Genomic DNA, 17,554 nt, shown 5'->3' on the forward strand with positions numbered 1-17,554 from the left:
ATCTTACACATAGATATGAAGTATTTGCTATGAAATACATGCTATGTGTTTATACATTGTTTGTTTACTTGAGATGGATGCTGAATTAATGTTTTATAGGAGTTTTTAAATAAGATGTATATGTAATTTATATCTACAAATATTTTGGGTAGAACATGGGTAGATGAAATAGTTGGTGTATGATAAAAAAAATATGATGAGAGATAGGTGAGGATATAATGGTGATGATATGATATATAGGTGATGAATTATGAGTCCAGGCGATGTTGTGGCTACGTATTCATGCGATGATAGTCTAACCCTTATGAATTACGAGTCTAGGCGATGTTGTGGCTACGTATTCATGCGATGATAGTCTAACCCTTATTATGAATTACGAGTCCAGGCGATGTTGTGGCTACGTATTCATGCGATGATAGTCTAACCCTTATTATGAATTACGAGTCCAAGCGATGTTGTGGCTACGTATTCATGCGATGATAGACTAACCCTTATTATGAATTACGAGTCCAGGCGATGTTGTGGCTACGTATTCATGCGATGATAGACTAACCCTTATTATGAATTACGAGTCCAGGCGATGTTGTGGCTACGTATTCATGCGATGATAGTCTAACCCTTATTATGAATTACGAGTCCAGGCGATGTTGTGGCTACGTATTCATGCGATGATAGACTAACCCTTGCTAGACACATATTAAGGGAGTAATCCCAATGTTTTAAAAACCGGTTTGAACCGGCCGGTCGAACCGGTTGGACCGGAAACCGGGGGAGGGAACGGTTCAATTATCACCGGTTTTACATTGATTTCTGAACCAGATTGAACCGGCCGGTTTTTAGAAAAACTCGGTTGAACCGATCACAATAAACCGGTTAAACCGAATAAAAACACATGAAAAAGAACCATTTACATACTAAACTTAGGTGATTTTTTTTCCAAATCTATTGAGTTTTCTCTAAATAAAAACATATAATTAACGTTATAAAGTTTTTTGATGTGGTTGTATTTGTCTAAAACTATATTTCGTTTCAGTATTATATTTTATTTTCTTTTTGACGTATATGGATTTATGTAAACACTAAAACTTATGGTTATGGTTATTTTAATGTATTTGGATTCATTTACAAATTATTTTTATGTGTATTTTAAATGTTTGAACTTTTAAACATCAAATTCATAATTTATATAAGTATGTATGTGTAGGAAAATAGATAATGACATGAAAAATAGAAAAACCGGTTCGCCTGGCGGTCGAACCGGTTAAACCGGTTGAACCGTGAACCGGTCACTATACCGGTTCAACTAAAAAACCGGTTTTTAAAACATTGAGTAATCCCCGAATTAGTATTGTCTATGCAATGTAGGCGATGATCCTTAGGAAAAGTTTGTAGGAACAAACATATAAGCAAATACGATGTAAGGAGATGAGAAGTAAATATGATATAGGAGATGACCCTTGAGATAATATCTTTAGAGAAGACTAAAAGAAGATAATGGGGATGGGTAATTGGGTTGATTGTTTGATGATTAAATATAATAATTATATTATTGTGGGTTGAAAACCCTATATGCTCACCAGGCTCCCAAGCCTGATCCACTCAGTTTTCTTTGTATCACAGGTATCAATACGAAGACATATTTCACTAAGAGATTAAAAGAGATGTAAATCATTAGTGTAAATAAATGTAAGTTTTGTTTATGCTTATGTGTCTGTTTCGGAACATGACATCCCGAGATTTTGTTATATAATGAAAATACTTTTCTTTAAGAAATGTTTTGATAAATTCTTATCATATTTTGTTTTGGGGACAAATTCCGCAACAATTTTCTTTAAACGATTACTCTGATTTTAAAAAACAAAGCATAAACAAATCGGTCTTTTCTGGCCGTGAAATTGGGGATGTCACAGCAGTCCTTTGGAACCCTACACCCAAAAGCGCTGCCCCTGGACCCCTGTATTCCCGAGTTCAGATTTATCACACTGAGTGTGCACCTCACACCTCCAAACTCGGTTAGTAAATAGAGTTCGGCCTATCTCATTATTAATAATAATTACATCAAAATAAGTTGATAACACTAAAATCACCAACATGATGTGGTGGTATAAAGACAATGAGTGAATTAGGGTACTTCGCCATCTTTATAGCCAATGACAATTGTCGTAGAATGGTGCTTGAGGCGATAATGCTTATGGGTTATGAACATTGGTTGAAGGGCAATAAGGTGGTTGTGATGGTTGATGGAGATGAAACGCCATTCTGTCATCTTTATATATAATAACTAACACCTCTAATGGTGAGTGTAAGGTAGGAGTAGTGGTGGAAGGGTCAGGGAGGTGGTTGTGGATAATTGGTGGTAACTGATGACAGTGATGGAGGTGGGGAGAAATGGAGAATGGATTTGCATGGATGGATGTGGAGTTAAGGGTGTTGTAGCGATGGAGATTAGAGACAATGATTGTGTCGTAGGTAAGTGTTGGTAAAAGAGATAGATATTAGGTTAGACATTTTATTTATTTGGTCTCTTTAGTTAGAGTTTTCAGTGAGTTGGTCCTTATATTTCAGTCTTTTAATTATTTTGGAATGGGGAAAAATGGTTCTGTTTATAAAATTAATAGCTAATATGTTAGATTTAAAGTCCCAAGAACCATTTGTGCAAGATCGGGAAACCACGGGGATGCAATTTGTCGATATTTTGAAAAATAGACGAAACTTGCTAATTTGACCAAAACACATGGAGCAGTAAAGAAGTAAGGGTGTTGTTATAGACACTCTATTCTAATAGTCTATTTTTTTAGCCTAATCATTTGATTTGTTTTTGTCAATAATTTAACATAATTATTACATTACCTTTATTATTTAATTATTGTATATTTAAAAAGACTTAAATTAATATATATATATATATATATATATATATATATATATATATATATATATATATATATATATATTTCTTTTAGATTAGTTTGTTATTATTAAAAACGAAATTTGAGAAAACGTTTTGTTTAAATAAAATGATTAAAATTTAAATTTTATCAAGAAAAACTTAAAAAAGTTGTGAGCCCAAACCTAATTGATTACTCCTTTTAACTTAAAACCCTAGTTTAATTTCACAAAATTTTCAGCTTTTATTTCTATCAATAGTCGAAATCGAACGATCGACGCCGCCATACCACGTCAACCACCGCCTCGTCGAACCACACCTTGACCTTACTAAACCAAGCGACTATCTCTGTTTGTTTCTTTTTCGATCTGATTCTTTTCAGGCGAGCCGTCGTAGGTAAGTCGCCATCATTTAGTCTCGATCTTTCTTTCTTGCTCCATCTTGATCTTGTTGTTAGCGAGTTTCTCTGTCTGTCTCTCTATCTCTCAATCTCATTTTGTTCAAGATGGTGGTCGGCGGAATAAACAGTGATGGTGCTGGTGATGGCTTCGATGGTGGTGGTTAGGAGCCACATTTTGATTTTTATTCAATGGTTACAACATCTTTTTCCCAAACACATTTTTCAAAATTACGTCGGAAAAATAATAAAATCCATTTTTTTCATCATAACTTTGGAAATAGAACAAAACTAAAACATCATAACTTTGGAAATAGAACAAAACTTAAAGTCTGACTTGGAAATAGCTATAAAATCTAAAAATATACCAATAAAAGGCTAATGTTATAAGTATTCTTCCTTCTTTTCCAATTCCACCCTCTTATGTAACTTTTTTTTCCTTATTTTGTTTTTTTATTATTTTTTAATTTTTAATTTTAATCTTATTATGATTAAAATTTCAAATTCAAATAAATTTTTGTTTAATATTTTTTTTTTCTTCACAACCAGTGATTTAATATTACAAGAAAAATATCAAAAACACGTGTGTGCAACATGTCAGAACGAGAGGCGTCGACAAGTCTTTGTAAGCCACGTATTCTTGTTGTGCTACGTGGCAGCAAGCCCACAACTTCACAATATCTATTTAAAGCCTTGTTTCAACCTCCTCACATAACAATATCTATCCAATCATTCATAAAAACAACAACTAATATGCAGACAGCGAAGAATGCAGCAGCATCCGTCAAGGAGACGGCGGCGAACGTGGCTGCCTCCGCCAAGTCCGGCATGGAAAAGACCAAAGCCACCCTGCAAGAAAAGGTTCCCTTCATAACATTTTTGCGTTGCTTTTTAGTTCTATTGTTTCTATAATTACTAAACTCTGCAGTTTTGTATAGGGTGAGAGAATGACTGCACATGATCCAACGCAAAAGGAAATGGCAACAGAGAAGAAGGAGGCGAGGATGGATCAAGCCGAGTATGAGAAGCAAGTAGAGCGTGACCAAAACGCGGTGTAGAGACAAGCGGTGGAGGCTACCGGAACTCACTCATATTCCGCCACCGGAGCCACCGATCATCCCATGGGAAGCCACCAGATGTCGGCATTGCCTGGACATGGAACTGGACAACCGGCTGGAGATGTGGTGGAAGGGGTGGTTGGGTCTCACCCGATTGGTAGGAATACCGGCACCGGTCAGACTGTTGCCGGGAATAACCCAAGAACTGGTGGAGGCGCTGACGGATATGGCACCGGAGGAGCATACCGTTGATAGACTCAGCGTGGGCTTTTGATTTGCTTTTTAATATTAGTTGCATACTCTTCTTCTAGAGAAGAGATTGCAGTATCAAAGTTGGATTTGATGTAAATCTGTGTTTTTTCATCTATATGGATTATGTATTTCTGTTTTCATGTTATTATTTATCATGTCAAGTCTAGAAATTAGGGCCCGGTGGCAACCAAATGGCAAATTGATGAGATAAACCCAGAGTTGGATTTGGATTTGGATTTTCATTCACATAAATTTATGTCATCCTTTACCCTATATAAGTGGTCTACTAAAAGATCGTCCTCTTTTCATTCACTATGATCTTCGTTTGTTTGGTGTTTGAAAAAAATAAGACATGAAATTCGAGTATCTATCCCTACCAAATGTCATGTTCTTATTTAGTTTAAAATGTTTTGCTAAATGTCATGTTCTCATTTAGTTTGACACGTAATTTTATAGGATTTTTTTTTTATTTTTTTTTTCCACTTGGCATTTTCTTGCTTTCAATTTTCTTAAATTTAAAAATAAATTCCATATTTTATGTCATGTTCTCATTTAGTTTGACACATGTAATTTTGTAGGATTTTTTTTTGATTTTTTTTCCACTTGGCATTTTCTTGCTTTCAGTTTTCTTAAATTTAAAAATAATTTCCATATTTTATGCGAGTTTATTTATGTTATGTATTTTTTTGCTTTCAATTTTCTTAAATTTAAAAGTAAATTCCATATTTTATGCAAGTTTATTTATGTTATGTAGAATCATTAAATTAAATTTCAATAATCATACCAAAAAAACGTACAACTATAAATTTGGCAATAATCAATTCTTCCATAATTAAATGTTTACACATCATAATTTTCACTTATACAATAACTTTTTCAAAACAAAAAATGTTATGGAATCCAATTATAAACAAAGAAATTAGTTTTCATTTATTAGGGTAGATATATTAAAAAACTTGATCCTTATTATTTTATATTCAACTTTTTTTAATAAACCCGTGTAATACACAGGGCTCACACCTAGTTAAATACAATATATAAGTACTAATATTGTAATTTATTGATTATTTTTAATTAAGGCAATTCTTAATTCATATATAGATTTGATTTGTAAATTAAAAAAAGATAAAAAATGAGAAAATGACAAATGGAAAAAAAAATTTATTCAAAAATATAAAAAAAAAATAACATATGTCCAAATTAATATAAGAGTGACAAGTGGCAAAAAAAACTTTTATTTATTAGAAAGAATGTTTCCAATTTGCACCATTAATAATTATTGCGAAACACTTCATTTATAAAATAAAGACAAAATTGTGGGATTGTATTTTATTTGGATAGTTTTACTGAATTCATCATGTGTTTATAAACACAAAACCAATCACATTTTTGTTTAAAATAAAAAAAAAATAAAAATAAAAAAAAATGCATTTTGTAAATAAGTATTTAGATTTTTGGGTGTATGATGAAAAATAGGATTACAATGGTCTAATTTCGCTCATATTATGACAAAAGAAACATAGCACCAAACTGGTCTACTTTTTTCCATTCAATCTATCTATAAAGATACAATCCTAAGATCGATTTACGCTACAATTCAGTATTATGTTTTTGCCTCCAAATATACAATATTTTCCCCATTATTTAAAGTTACTTTTTGATTAGTGAAACATAAATGGAATATACATGTATTAGAGTAAATAATTGGTGTTGTAGAATAATAACAATACAACCAACAGCAACATCAATATACTTTAGATCACAATATCAACGCTTTAATCTCATCAACAATATCTTGAGGACTCCTTGAAGCATCAACTTTATGTATCCCTTCAGACACATCAACCTCAAGTAAATCAATTTGCGACTGAAGCAATTCAGCAGGCATAAAATGGTTCCCTTCTGCCACTCTTTTCGCCACTCGATTCAAAAGCAACTCCACCCCAACATCCAACAAAACAAACTTCACAACACATTTTTCACACGAATAATCACTCTTAAAATTCGGGTCAGCATATCTAAGAATGTCCCTATATTTTTTCTGAAGGGCAGAACACCCAAGAATTACAATCTTGCCACTCACCAAGCTTGCATTCAATAAATCCCGAAGCACTTCAAGCCATGGGATACGATCTTCATCTGATAAAGGGATCCTGTTCTTCATCTTCTCTTTCTTAAGACACCATTTGGGTAACCGTTAGTTTTTGGTAAAAGTGTTATTGAATTTGGTACTAAAAGAACATGATGGAATTGAAGATTTTTAGAGCTTTTTTGTACCTTTGTTTGATTGTGGATGAAAATTATCGGCATCGATGAAGCTACAGTTTAGAGTTTTCGCAAGCAATTCTCCTATTGTTCTACATAAATAATGAAAACTTTAGAGTTTTTACAAAGAATGTTGAAAAAGATCATTGTAAAGACTGAAGAAAGATTAAAAGTTTGAAACTCACGATTTCCCCACACCGCTTACACCCATTAGTACCACAGCCATCCCTGAAAGGCAGAAAGATTAATTGAAGAAATAGTATTCAAAATAGAGATACATTTCAACAATTGGGTCTCTGAAAGTCCAATTGACCCCCTGAACTGTCTGTAATCTAAAGATGTTATTGATTTGGGGGAAATGGAGCAATGGAATTAGTAAACGAAGGGTAATAATCTCCTGATCTGCATGTTATTTTGCAATATATTTCATGGTTCAACAGTTCTACTAGCAGATTAAGTGAAGATGAACCCTAACATCATTGTCGTCTTGGAAGGATAGATTTCCAATTTTCACTAGAATTGAACTTTCCTTCAGAACCTAAATCAAATTTGTAACGATTTGATCGAATTGGAAAAGAAACCTACACATAAGATTGGTAAAACAATGCACCAATTTTTAATGCAACTCATCAAATCAGGGAAAAAACGATAGATATTTACTCATCAAACAACAAACTACTGCTGGCGAACATCTAAACAAATTAACATACTTTCATAGCGGGTTAGATGATCAGAGACTTTCAATATCAGTTGAAAGAAAATCTCACCAAAATGATCGATCGACGATAAAGTAAGCAATAGAGTTAAAGAAATGTGCAAGTATAAACTACCCGAGGGAGGGTGTGGGAGGGACTCTTCCCTCCTCACTTTTGGTGCTATATCCTCTTTCTCCTCACTTTCCTTTCTTTCACCTAAAAGCCAAGGAATTAATAGAAAGCCTTCCTTCACTTTTCTATTAAAAAGAAAAAAAAAAAAAAAACCTGTCCAATAGCATAAAAAGAGAGAGTACGACACTCCCTCCCCCACCTCTTTCCCGCGCCATGTTTCCTTCACCCAAGGAATGGTGTTCAAGAGTGAGGGAAGCTTCCCTCACCCCCTTTCCAGCTTCCACTCCATCCAGCCTAAAGCTGGCAAAAATGGCAAATTCCATTTGGTAATTGTGTAAGAGCCGAAAATCCAACCCCGCAAACAAAAAATTCAAATGACACCAACAGATTCAACTTGGTAATTCTGGAGCGTTAGAGAAAGTTTACTTCTTGGCTTTTTATAACTCCACTCCATTCTAATGTTGACCTAATTACCTAATTAGACTTAATTTTAGCCCCTTAACTAATTTTACCCACTAACATTAATCTAATTAACCTTTTAATTTGACATCATTTTTTTCTTTTTCTTTTTTTGTTTTTTCCCTTTTTGTTTTTATGTTGTTTTTTATTTTATTATTATTATTATTATAAATTTCGATATTCATATAAAATTCGGACAATATTATAAAATTTAAACGACAAGGCTTTGATTTGCTTCCCACCAACTTCGATTCTGTTACAATACATTAGGTGTTTTCTTTTAGTTAGATTACACTTGCAATCTTTTGTTTACATACTAGATAAAGGGGGAAAAGAGAAGCGGGGTGCGCTCTTGAATCTTTTGTGATAACTTTCCAAGCCATTAATGATATAGCTGTTTCTATTTTTGTGTTTTCACAAATAACTTTCTGATTGTTGAACACTTGAAGTTTTAATGAATTTTATATTAGTTTCCATAACATTGGATCTCAAAGTGTATAATATTTTCTGTATTTACATGAAGAACAATGAATATATGACGCTAAAAATCCAAAGTACCTAGTATAAGTACAAAATTGTGCGTCAAGAAATGAATAATTAGTGTTTAGATAGGACATAAGTGATATGGCCGGTTATGAATCAATAACACCCTGTTATCTTGCCGCATCTCATGTGACTGAGCTCATCTTTCACCAGGATCAAAAAATTCTCAAGATCAGACTGTTTCTTAACAATTAAAGGCAAAAAAAAGAAAACGAAAAATCCAATAACATTCAATCTCAAACGAAGAGATAAAAACACAAAAACGTGATCGCAAAAGCATAAACTAAAGGAAGAGAGATACTCGTAGCAAATTTAAGACCTCAGATACAAACTTAGATATACGAATAGATCAATTAACAAATCGAGTGCAATTGAAAAGAAAAAAACCAACCTGGCTTGAATTTCTTTGCACCGCCATTGGCTTTAGCTTCAGGCCTCCCTCTCTTACTAGCATCCATAGCTCGACTAACAAATAGAATAAATTGATGTGTTAAATGAAACCTAAAAAGACTGCGAATCAATCGATTCCGAAAACCCTTAGGGAAGGGTTTTTGCGACAAGGAAGAACGGCGTGGTGAAAGGAATCTCCGGTATATCGCGGACGTAAATTAATGAATTCTTTCTGCTTTTATTTTGGTTTGGAGTCCGCGAACGGTCGCATCCTCCAGGATCCGGAACACACGTTTTACCCGTATAAAAGGACAAAAATAACCTTGATGATTAAGTACCTTTTTTTAAAGTAATTTAAAATTAAGAAAATTTTGATGTTACGGAATTTCTTTACAATAATTATACGGATGGTTCTTTTGGTTTGGGGTAATTTATGTGTTTGGTCTTTAACTTATTTTTTTAACTTGTAAGGTTTCCATTATTTCTTTTTGTTACATGTTTGGTCCTTACTGTTTATTTTTGTTACGCGTGTGGTCTCCGTCTTACCTAAAAAGACTATTATTTAAATAAAGGAAAATATGGGGTAGGTAAAGTAAGATGAGGGAGGTGGGGTTGGGGTGTTTTTATTTAAATAAATTTAAAAAATCAATGGCAAAATAGTTTTTATAGGTAAGACAGGGACCAAGCGCATAACAAAAACAAACAGTAGGGACCTTTCGAGTTAAAAAAATAAGTTAAGGAATAAACGCACAAATTATCCTAAGCCTTAACCACCACATTTACTACTAATCTTTTTCTTACAGGAATATTTCAAGAAGAAAACGAAGTCCATAAACTAACACAAAATCCCTAGATCTGGAAAACGTGTCGTGTCGTGTCAAGACATTAAACAGGTTGAAATGGTTTGACCCTAACCTGATCCGTTTAATTATCGTGTCATGCCATGTGAGCCCGTTTATTTTCATGTCGGTTTCGTGTCGGGTTTCGGGTTAAGGTTTAGACCTTATAAATATGTTGTGTCATGTTAGGTTGAAATATTTTAAAGGTTGGAAAGTAGGAGTTGTGGAGTCAAAAAGGAAAAAGTGAAACACTGGAGTTGTGAGATAGAATAAAAAAATTTATAGTAAGTTAAGAAGGAAAAATAAAAAGAGTTAAAGTTTGGGAGAAAAATGATAGGTGGTAAGGATGACTAAAATTAAGTAACTTTGAAAATTTGAATATTAAATCTAATTCTTGAGTTGTGCCCACTATAAGTCTACAACATATAATATATTTATAAAAATATGAAAATTATAATAAATAATATATAATTAAACGGGTCATATTCGAGTCATCTTCGAGTTGAAAGTCTTGACGCTAACTCTACCTGTTTAAATATCGTATCGTGTCGTGTCAACCCGTTTACATAAGCATGTTAAATCTCTGATCCTAACCCGCTAATTTCGTGTTGGGTTATGTTTTGTCAGGTCTAAAGATCCCTATGTGGCATTATTCTTATATTTTACAAAAATTATAATTAATTTTCAACAAAATGTATTTTGTTAAATTTTTTGTTTCGATACAGATTTTCAAATAATATATTTACATCAAAAAGAGATATTATATTGCTAAAAACTTAGATCAATTGATATTTTTCAAAAAAAAAAGTCAAAGTGATAAAAAAAAGTGTTGTATTAAATCCTATACTTGTTTTCTATATATAATATAGGAGAAGAAGTTGACAACCTTTTTTTAATGCAAAATTATTTAAAATGAATGAGCTATAATATAAGATTTTAACCAACTTTATGCTTTTAATAAAATAATAATCTATATTGCTAAGTGTAAATGCAAGGGAGTCGAGTCTCCATGTCTATCGTTGGATGTGGAGCATCCATGACTCCGGCTACACTGGCCATGTAGTCGACATCATGTGATCTAAAGGAAGCCAATATATGTGACTAATGGTTTTAAGGGAGGACGAAATCGTCTATGTCCTTCCTGTTACCTGCCAAACCTTTTGTGGAGGGAGTCGAACCCGTCTAAACTGCATCTCTCCCAACCCATCTTCCGTATTTTTCTTCTGTGATTCAACCCTCCAGCAGTTTCTTGAACCCGCTCAACACCCTCTCTTTCTCTCTTGCTCTCCTCCCGATGCTCCCTCTTCTCTTTTCTGGTCAAAGCCGCTCAACAAAACCGCTACCATTCCGTTCTCCCTAACGATGGCTAGTTTAGTTTTTTTTTATTATTATTATTTAGTGTGAGTCTAGAAAACATAAATCTAACATTATTAGTATTTAAACAAAACGAATAGAAATAAAATAATCAAAAATTCTACTATAATAATGAAGATCAATTTTGTCACATATCAATCTCTTATAAATTTTGATACTTGTCATTTTGTGATATTTTTAAAATAAAATAAAATTCACAGGTCAATTTCTAGAATTTTCAGTTATTGAAATTAAAGTCATATAATACTTATGTGTATATGTGTAAAGTATTAAATGTAATAAATGTGATAATAAATTGCGATTAATATGTTTTTCATTCCTTATTTTAAAATTTTATTTTAAAAAATATTTATTGTTTATATTTTACACCTAGTTACTAATAAACAGATCAGATCATATAAGCAAAAAAAAAAAAAAAAAAATGTAAAAAAGATATACCCCTTGCATGATGCGTTTGCGTGCGTACCTAAAGATGAGAACAAATACATATGAATTATTCATGATTTGTGTTTCTTTCTCAAGTATTTAATTTAATCTTATAGGGTTATATCTTTATGAGTATAAATGTTAAGAGAACTAAATATTTCGGCCAGTGAAGTATAAAAGATAAACCTTAGATGTCTTGATTTATATTAAACTAGTTGTGAGACCCGTATATTATACGGGTTGATTAAAACAAAATGTTAAATACGAACGATTAAATAAAAAATTTATTTGAATTTGAAATTGAAATAAGTGAAAATTATCAGAAAAAAAAACATGCAAAAAATAAATTAATTAAAATTATGTGTTTAGTGTGTACTAAACGGGTTAATTATAACAAAATGTTAAATATAAATGTTTAAACTGTAAATTTATTTGCAACTGAATTTGAAATTAATAGTCATTATGGTAGGTTTAATTTATGAAAACTAAATTAATGATATATTGAAAATGAAAATTAAAGTAATGTCAAGTGGAAAATAAATATATCTCAAATTATGTGGCTAATTTTACGAGAGAATGACATGTGGCAAAGTCATTTTCATTTATTAAGGAGGAAGATTTTTGTTGTGAAACAAAACTAAGATAGCGTCATTCATCATAAATTTTAAGATGGGTCAAAATTAATTTTAAACCCATCTCATGCCTTCTTTACACTCGTCATCGATATTTTTTTAATTATATAAATATTCTTTTTATCTTCATATTTTACACACTTCTCTTCCAACTTTTTTCTGTATCTTAATCTAGATTTTTCTTCTTTATTACCATGGAGTCATCATCGAGAAATTGAAACCAAGGCAATGACAAATCTACAAGTTCTAATGGTATCAAAGGTTTGAGCTCACAATACATATTTTGATTTTAATCATCATCCAGCCCAACATTTATTTCAAGACAAAACTACAAAAATGATCTCTATAATTTACCAAAAATTACAACTTCAATCACTCTAAAATTTTTTAACAGAAATAGTCTCATTGGTTTCTAAAAGTTACATGGTTGGTCCTTGAACCACATGAAATGATTTATTTGTCATTTTAATTTCTTTTATCTTTTTTATTTAACTAAATTCATTTTAATTAAAATAAATAAATAAATAAAATAATCCTAGCCCGATAGCCCCATATCTCTTGTCTCTCCTATTTTTAACACTAAACCCTTCATCAACCAAACCACCACGGCCACACACCAATAAAATTTGAAGTGAATGTAGATTTATATGATGTATAACCATTTCGTAGCATTCATTTGAAATGTTTGAATGCATCAATGTAAAACTCATTATGGGTAAAACTCAAAATTAAGTAGTTTTGAGTGATTATGTGTTAATGTTCTTTTTTCTTGAAGAAAGAAAGGGCTTTATCCATTTGATTATCTTGACCATAACTAGCAATCGATTCAACAATGAATTCTACCAATTTCTGAAGTGAGCATGACTCCAGTTGCTCAATAGTTCATTCAAATCACTCCTAGAGGTCCAGTCAAAGAAAAGGGCAAGGGAATCTCCTTTGGTCCGATTAACCCAATGAAGTCGCCGCGAAAGTTTGAGGATTGGCCACTGGATTAAATCAACATAGCTGTTGAAGAAATCTTTGAATTCAAGCTCAAAAGGGTTCTCCAAGCCCTTTTCTCAGAATCTCAACACTTTATCCAGAAGGAATCTTACACAAAGAATCTTGCACGAACATTACATGGTTCCATGTATGAGTTATGATATTCCTGTCTCAGAGTCTAATCAACTTGACTTGCCAAGATCTCCCTATGCACGATTTTATGTCAAGTTCCCTCCACTGCATCCGGATGATGATCAGGAAATTCTCATTCGAATAAAGAGAACGACTAAGTATTTCTACACCACAAGCGCTCTTCTAGAAAAACAAGTGTGGTCGAAATGACGAATCACTCAAGTCAGTGGATATGGAGTGAAGGTATTGAGTAAGTTTAGACAAGATTACCTTTTACGCAGCAACCACATCACTCGAAATACTCGGAAGCAACTCACAATCTTGGATTTTGATTTCCTAACAATCAATCTAAACGATGTACTCATGATTGCAACAAATCTTAAAGACAAACTGTAACACCCTGTTTCGAATCGGTTCCCATTTTGGAGTAGTGACAAGAGAAAGGGAATAAGATCCTTAAATAGGGTACCAAATCTCGAATTTAGGGTTTTCCAAACCCAGACTAACTCGCCGAGTCGGTCCCCCTACTTGTCGAGTAGGTCACTTAACTCGCGGCCCAAATCGCATTCTTACTCGTTGAGTCATCCCATCAAGTCAACGAGTCGCTTCCTGATTTGAGGTTTTTCTGACCTCTCTAAGTCTTCTGAATTCGGGGTGTTACACACTGATTTTCAAATAATGTTTTGAGAACACTATTTTTATAAACTTTTTATTAGTAAAATGATCGTTTTGAAAAGTTTAAAATTGTTGAAATTTTGGGGATGTTACACAAACAAGACAATGAAATAAGCATTGGATCGTATAGTGCAATAGTGAACTTTCTGAAATATTGTATTGCTGAATTCAATCGATCAAATGTTGAATTTGCTCCATTATTCAAGACCGAGAAGCTCCTTGTTCCAGTTGACACTGAGCTGGAAGAAATTGACTTGTTGAATGAAGGTCCAGTTTCAGAACCAGAATTTAGATATATCTACAAGAGGAAGAATTCAGAGAAGAAGGAATTCTTTAAAGCTAGACAAAGCACTTGGTTCACACCAGTGTGCTTCGGAAGACTATTTCCAAAATTGCCAAGTTTGATGCTTCCGAACAAGTCAATGAGCAATTGATCAAACAACTTAGTTGGTGGATTGAAGTTAGGAACTGGTTGTAGACTGCTTATCTGTTTATTTTTGTAGATCAAGTATAAAGGCTCTCTGATTGCCAAAATTACTTAAGGGAGATTGTTAGTTCAAAACAAGTGCCCCCTTAGCAATCCAAAATTCTCTAATCCAAGATTACTGTTGTTTTGTCCGATGAAATTTATTCTGAGATTGATGAATGTCTGAAATTGTCTGTAATCCGTAGTTATGTTTAGAGATTGATGATTCTATGATTGTACTGTTTTGTTTCTATGTAATTTGTCTTTAGTTCAGTAGCGCATGTAGGAGACAAGAGTCAACCACACCAATGTGTCAAGTGGTTAATCTGTTAGTAGTTTTTAGTATAAATGTCTTCTTACATGATTGGTCCTAAGATAGTATATATATATATAGGACCCTTCCCCATGTAATTCTTTATCACTTTTACCTTTAGAATATCAACTAAAGAATCATTCAGTCAATCATTTTCTCTAACATTCTTTTGGGTCTTTGTTCATTGTTCATACTTTAGTTTAATATCTTGAACACTTTGTTGAGTTATCATCTTCAAGGCTTGACTGGTTCATCAATACTTGACTAAAATATTTATTAGCAACTATTGTCGTGTTTAATTCAATGTTTGAGTTTTCAAACATTGTCCGTGCAATCCTTCTCATCACAGATTGTGTTACTTGAGTCTTTAGGGCTAATGTTCTTAATTTGTTTTCAAGTTGAATTGATTTCACATCTTTGTTGTCTCGAAACAGATTGTTGAGGTTTATCCAGATTGTTTGGGAAGTGACATTACTATTTAATTTCATATGAAGTAGAGATTAGGATGTACTTTAGATCATGTGTTTACGATAAAATTGATTTTTATCGATTTTAAGTTAGTTGGTCTCGCTGCTTGAGCATCCATGGAGGCATCAACATTATCTATTGTGCCAAATTCCATGCAATGTGTCTCGAACAGTTCTCATCAGACGTCATAATTTAATCGGTCAAGATCAAAGATAAAGGGAATGAAAAGTTTGATTTTGGTTTATTTCGTATGGTTTTTTAGAGGGTGGATGGGTTGAAGAGACCTCTTCGTTGCCCATGGTGATCATTGATAATTAGAAAGAATATATGAAGGAGGTGCAGATCGCGACACAGAGAAGAGAGGGAAGAGAGAGTGGGAGAGTACAAGTTATGTATTTTGTTCTAATACCGTATGGAACAATACTGTGACATCCCCAATTTTCACGGCCAGAAAAGACCGATTTTGTTTATGCTTTATAAAAAATCAGAGTACTTCTTTTCATAAAAATGTTGCAGAATTTGTTCCCAGAAAAACATGATAAATACGTTATCAAAACATTTTCGAAGAAACGTATTTTATTTATTTTAAAATGTTTGGGATGTCATCGTCAATACAGAAACATAAGCATAAACGGAACTTACATTTATTTACACTAGTGATCTACATCTCTTTAATCTCTCAGTGTAATGTGACTTCGTATCAACACCTGCGATATAAATAAACTGAGTGGGTCAGGTTGGGAAACCTAGTGAGTACATAGGGTTTTCAACCCACAATATTATAATTATTATGTTTAAACAATCAAACAATCAACCCAATTACTCATCCCCATTATCTTCTTTAATCTTAAGGATTTAACTTAAGAGTCATCTATCCTGCATTCGTTTATTCCGAAGTCCCTTACTTCCAGGGTTATAGGACTGGCACTAAGTCCATAGCTGCCAATGTTCGTTCGTAAAGCACTAATTCCATAGCTGCTATAGTCTATTCATCGGGTACTAAATCCATAGCTACCAGTGTTTATCTAATAGGTACTAAGTCCATAGCTACCAATTCCCAATAGGTACTAAATCCATAGCTACCGGTGTTTGTCCAATAGGCACTAAGTCCATAGCTGCCGATGTTTATTAGGCACTAAGTCCATAACTGCCAATGTTTTACTCACATAATCTTTTATCTCTCATCGTTCATCTACTCATGTCATACCCAACATATTCGTATATATAAAATACATATACAGTTTAAATCCTTTAAAACATGCATAAAAACGTTCATCCAGCATAGACAACAAATACTCAAATAATATGCACACTTAGCATGTAATGTATATAAAATACTTCATATCTATGTGTAAGATGAAAGTAACTATGCACTCAACTGAAAGGCGGTGAGTCGGCACTCGGACAGCACTTCGTTACTCTTAAAACAATTATCCCTTGGCGAAACCTAGTATCATTACCACTAGAGTTTAGTCTAACGCTTGACGAGACTAATTTAATAGTCTAGCTATTATTACTATTATATAAGCGTTAAATAACACTCAATATAATTCATAATAATAGCCCAAATAATTATTTTAAGGTCCTAATAATGTTACTATAATTAAATAAAATCTATATTAAATATAGTATAGGCGTAGCTCACTTACAGCGGGTTTTTAGTAAAAACCGGGCTTCGCTGGAGCAGCGTTTCCGAGCCGAAAGCTTTTCTTCTCGGAGCTGTCGGACGCTCCGGGGCTTTCTTCTCGTGATAGGGTGGTTCCCTAGACTTGGGAGGGGTTTAGGGAGGTTAGATAGAAGTTAGAGAGAGAAAGAAATGCTTATGGTGTGAAGAAATAATGAAGGGTTCACCCTTTATTTATAGGGATTTTATAGTAAAGTAGCCACTAAGTTTCGTCCGTATCTTCCGCGTACGAGCTCTGTTTTCTACGTTCTTTATATCCACGCGTTGGGATTTACGAGGACTACAACTTTCATTTAGACCTCGTTGGCTAATTCTCCTTCTATCTTAGATTTAAAAAAAAAAAAACTGTATCGTATTTATCGCGCTCGAAGAGTAGCGACTAAACTTCGTCCATATCTTTCACATACGAGCTCCGTTTCCGACTTTATTTATATCCACGCGTGGGTATTTACGTGTACTACAACTTTTATTTAAACCCCGTTGGCT

At 33.2% G+C, this 17,554-nt stretch overlaps 1 protein-coding gene and 1 pseudogene across 3 annotated transcripts; one reads left to right on the forward strand and one right to left on the reverse strand.

The window, feature by feature from the left end:
- The first annotated feature begins 4,032 nt into the window (after positions 1-4,032).
- Positions 4,033-4,826, forward strand: LOC111900955 (11 kDa late embryogenesis abundant protein-like; annotated as a pseudogene).
- A 1,408-nt stretch (positions 4,827-6,234) lies between these two features.
- Positions 6,235-9,340, reverse strand: LOC111900956 (gluconokinase). 3 transcript variants are annotated; one of them, XM_042897062.2, is made up of 6 exons: positions 9,080-9,333; positions 7,886-7,986; positions 7,690-7,770; positions 7,045-7,087; positions 6,872-6,951; positions 6,235-6,763 (listed from the first exon to the last, which is right to left on the reverse strand). In XM_042897062.2, exons 2-6 carry the CDS (start codon positions 7,899-7,901, stop codon positions 6,354-6,356), a joined length of 630 nt encoding a protein of 209 aa, XP_042752996.1. In that variant the 5' UTR covers positions 7,902-7,986; positions 9,080-9,333; the 3' UTR covers positions 6,235-6,353. The 3 variants fall into 3 exon arrangements, with proteins under 3 accessions (XP_042752996.1, XP_042752997.1, XP_023752592.1); XM_042897063.2 differs by having other exon boundaries at positions 7,840-7,986; positions 9,080-9,096; XM_023896824.1 differs by lacking the exons at positions 7,690-7,770; positions 7,886-7,986 and having other exon boundaries at positions 9,080-9,340.
- Positions 9,341-17,554: the final 8,214 nt, after the last annotated feature.

Source organism: Lactuca sativa, chromosome 8 (genome assembly GCF_002870075.4).
Source record: "Lactuca sativa cultivar Salinas chromosome 8, Lsat_Salinas_v11, whole genome shotgun sequence".
NCBI lineage: Eukaryota > Viridiplantae > Streptophyta > Magnoliopsida > Asterales > Asteraceae > Lactuca > Lactuca sativa.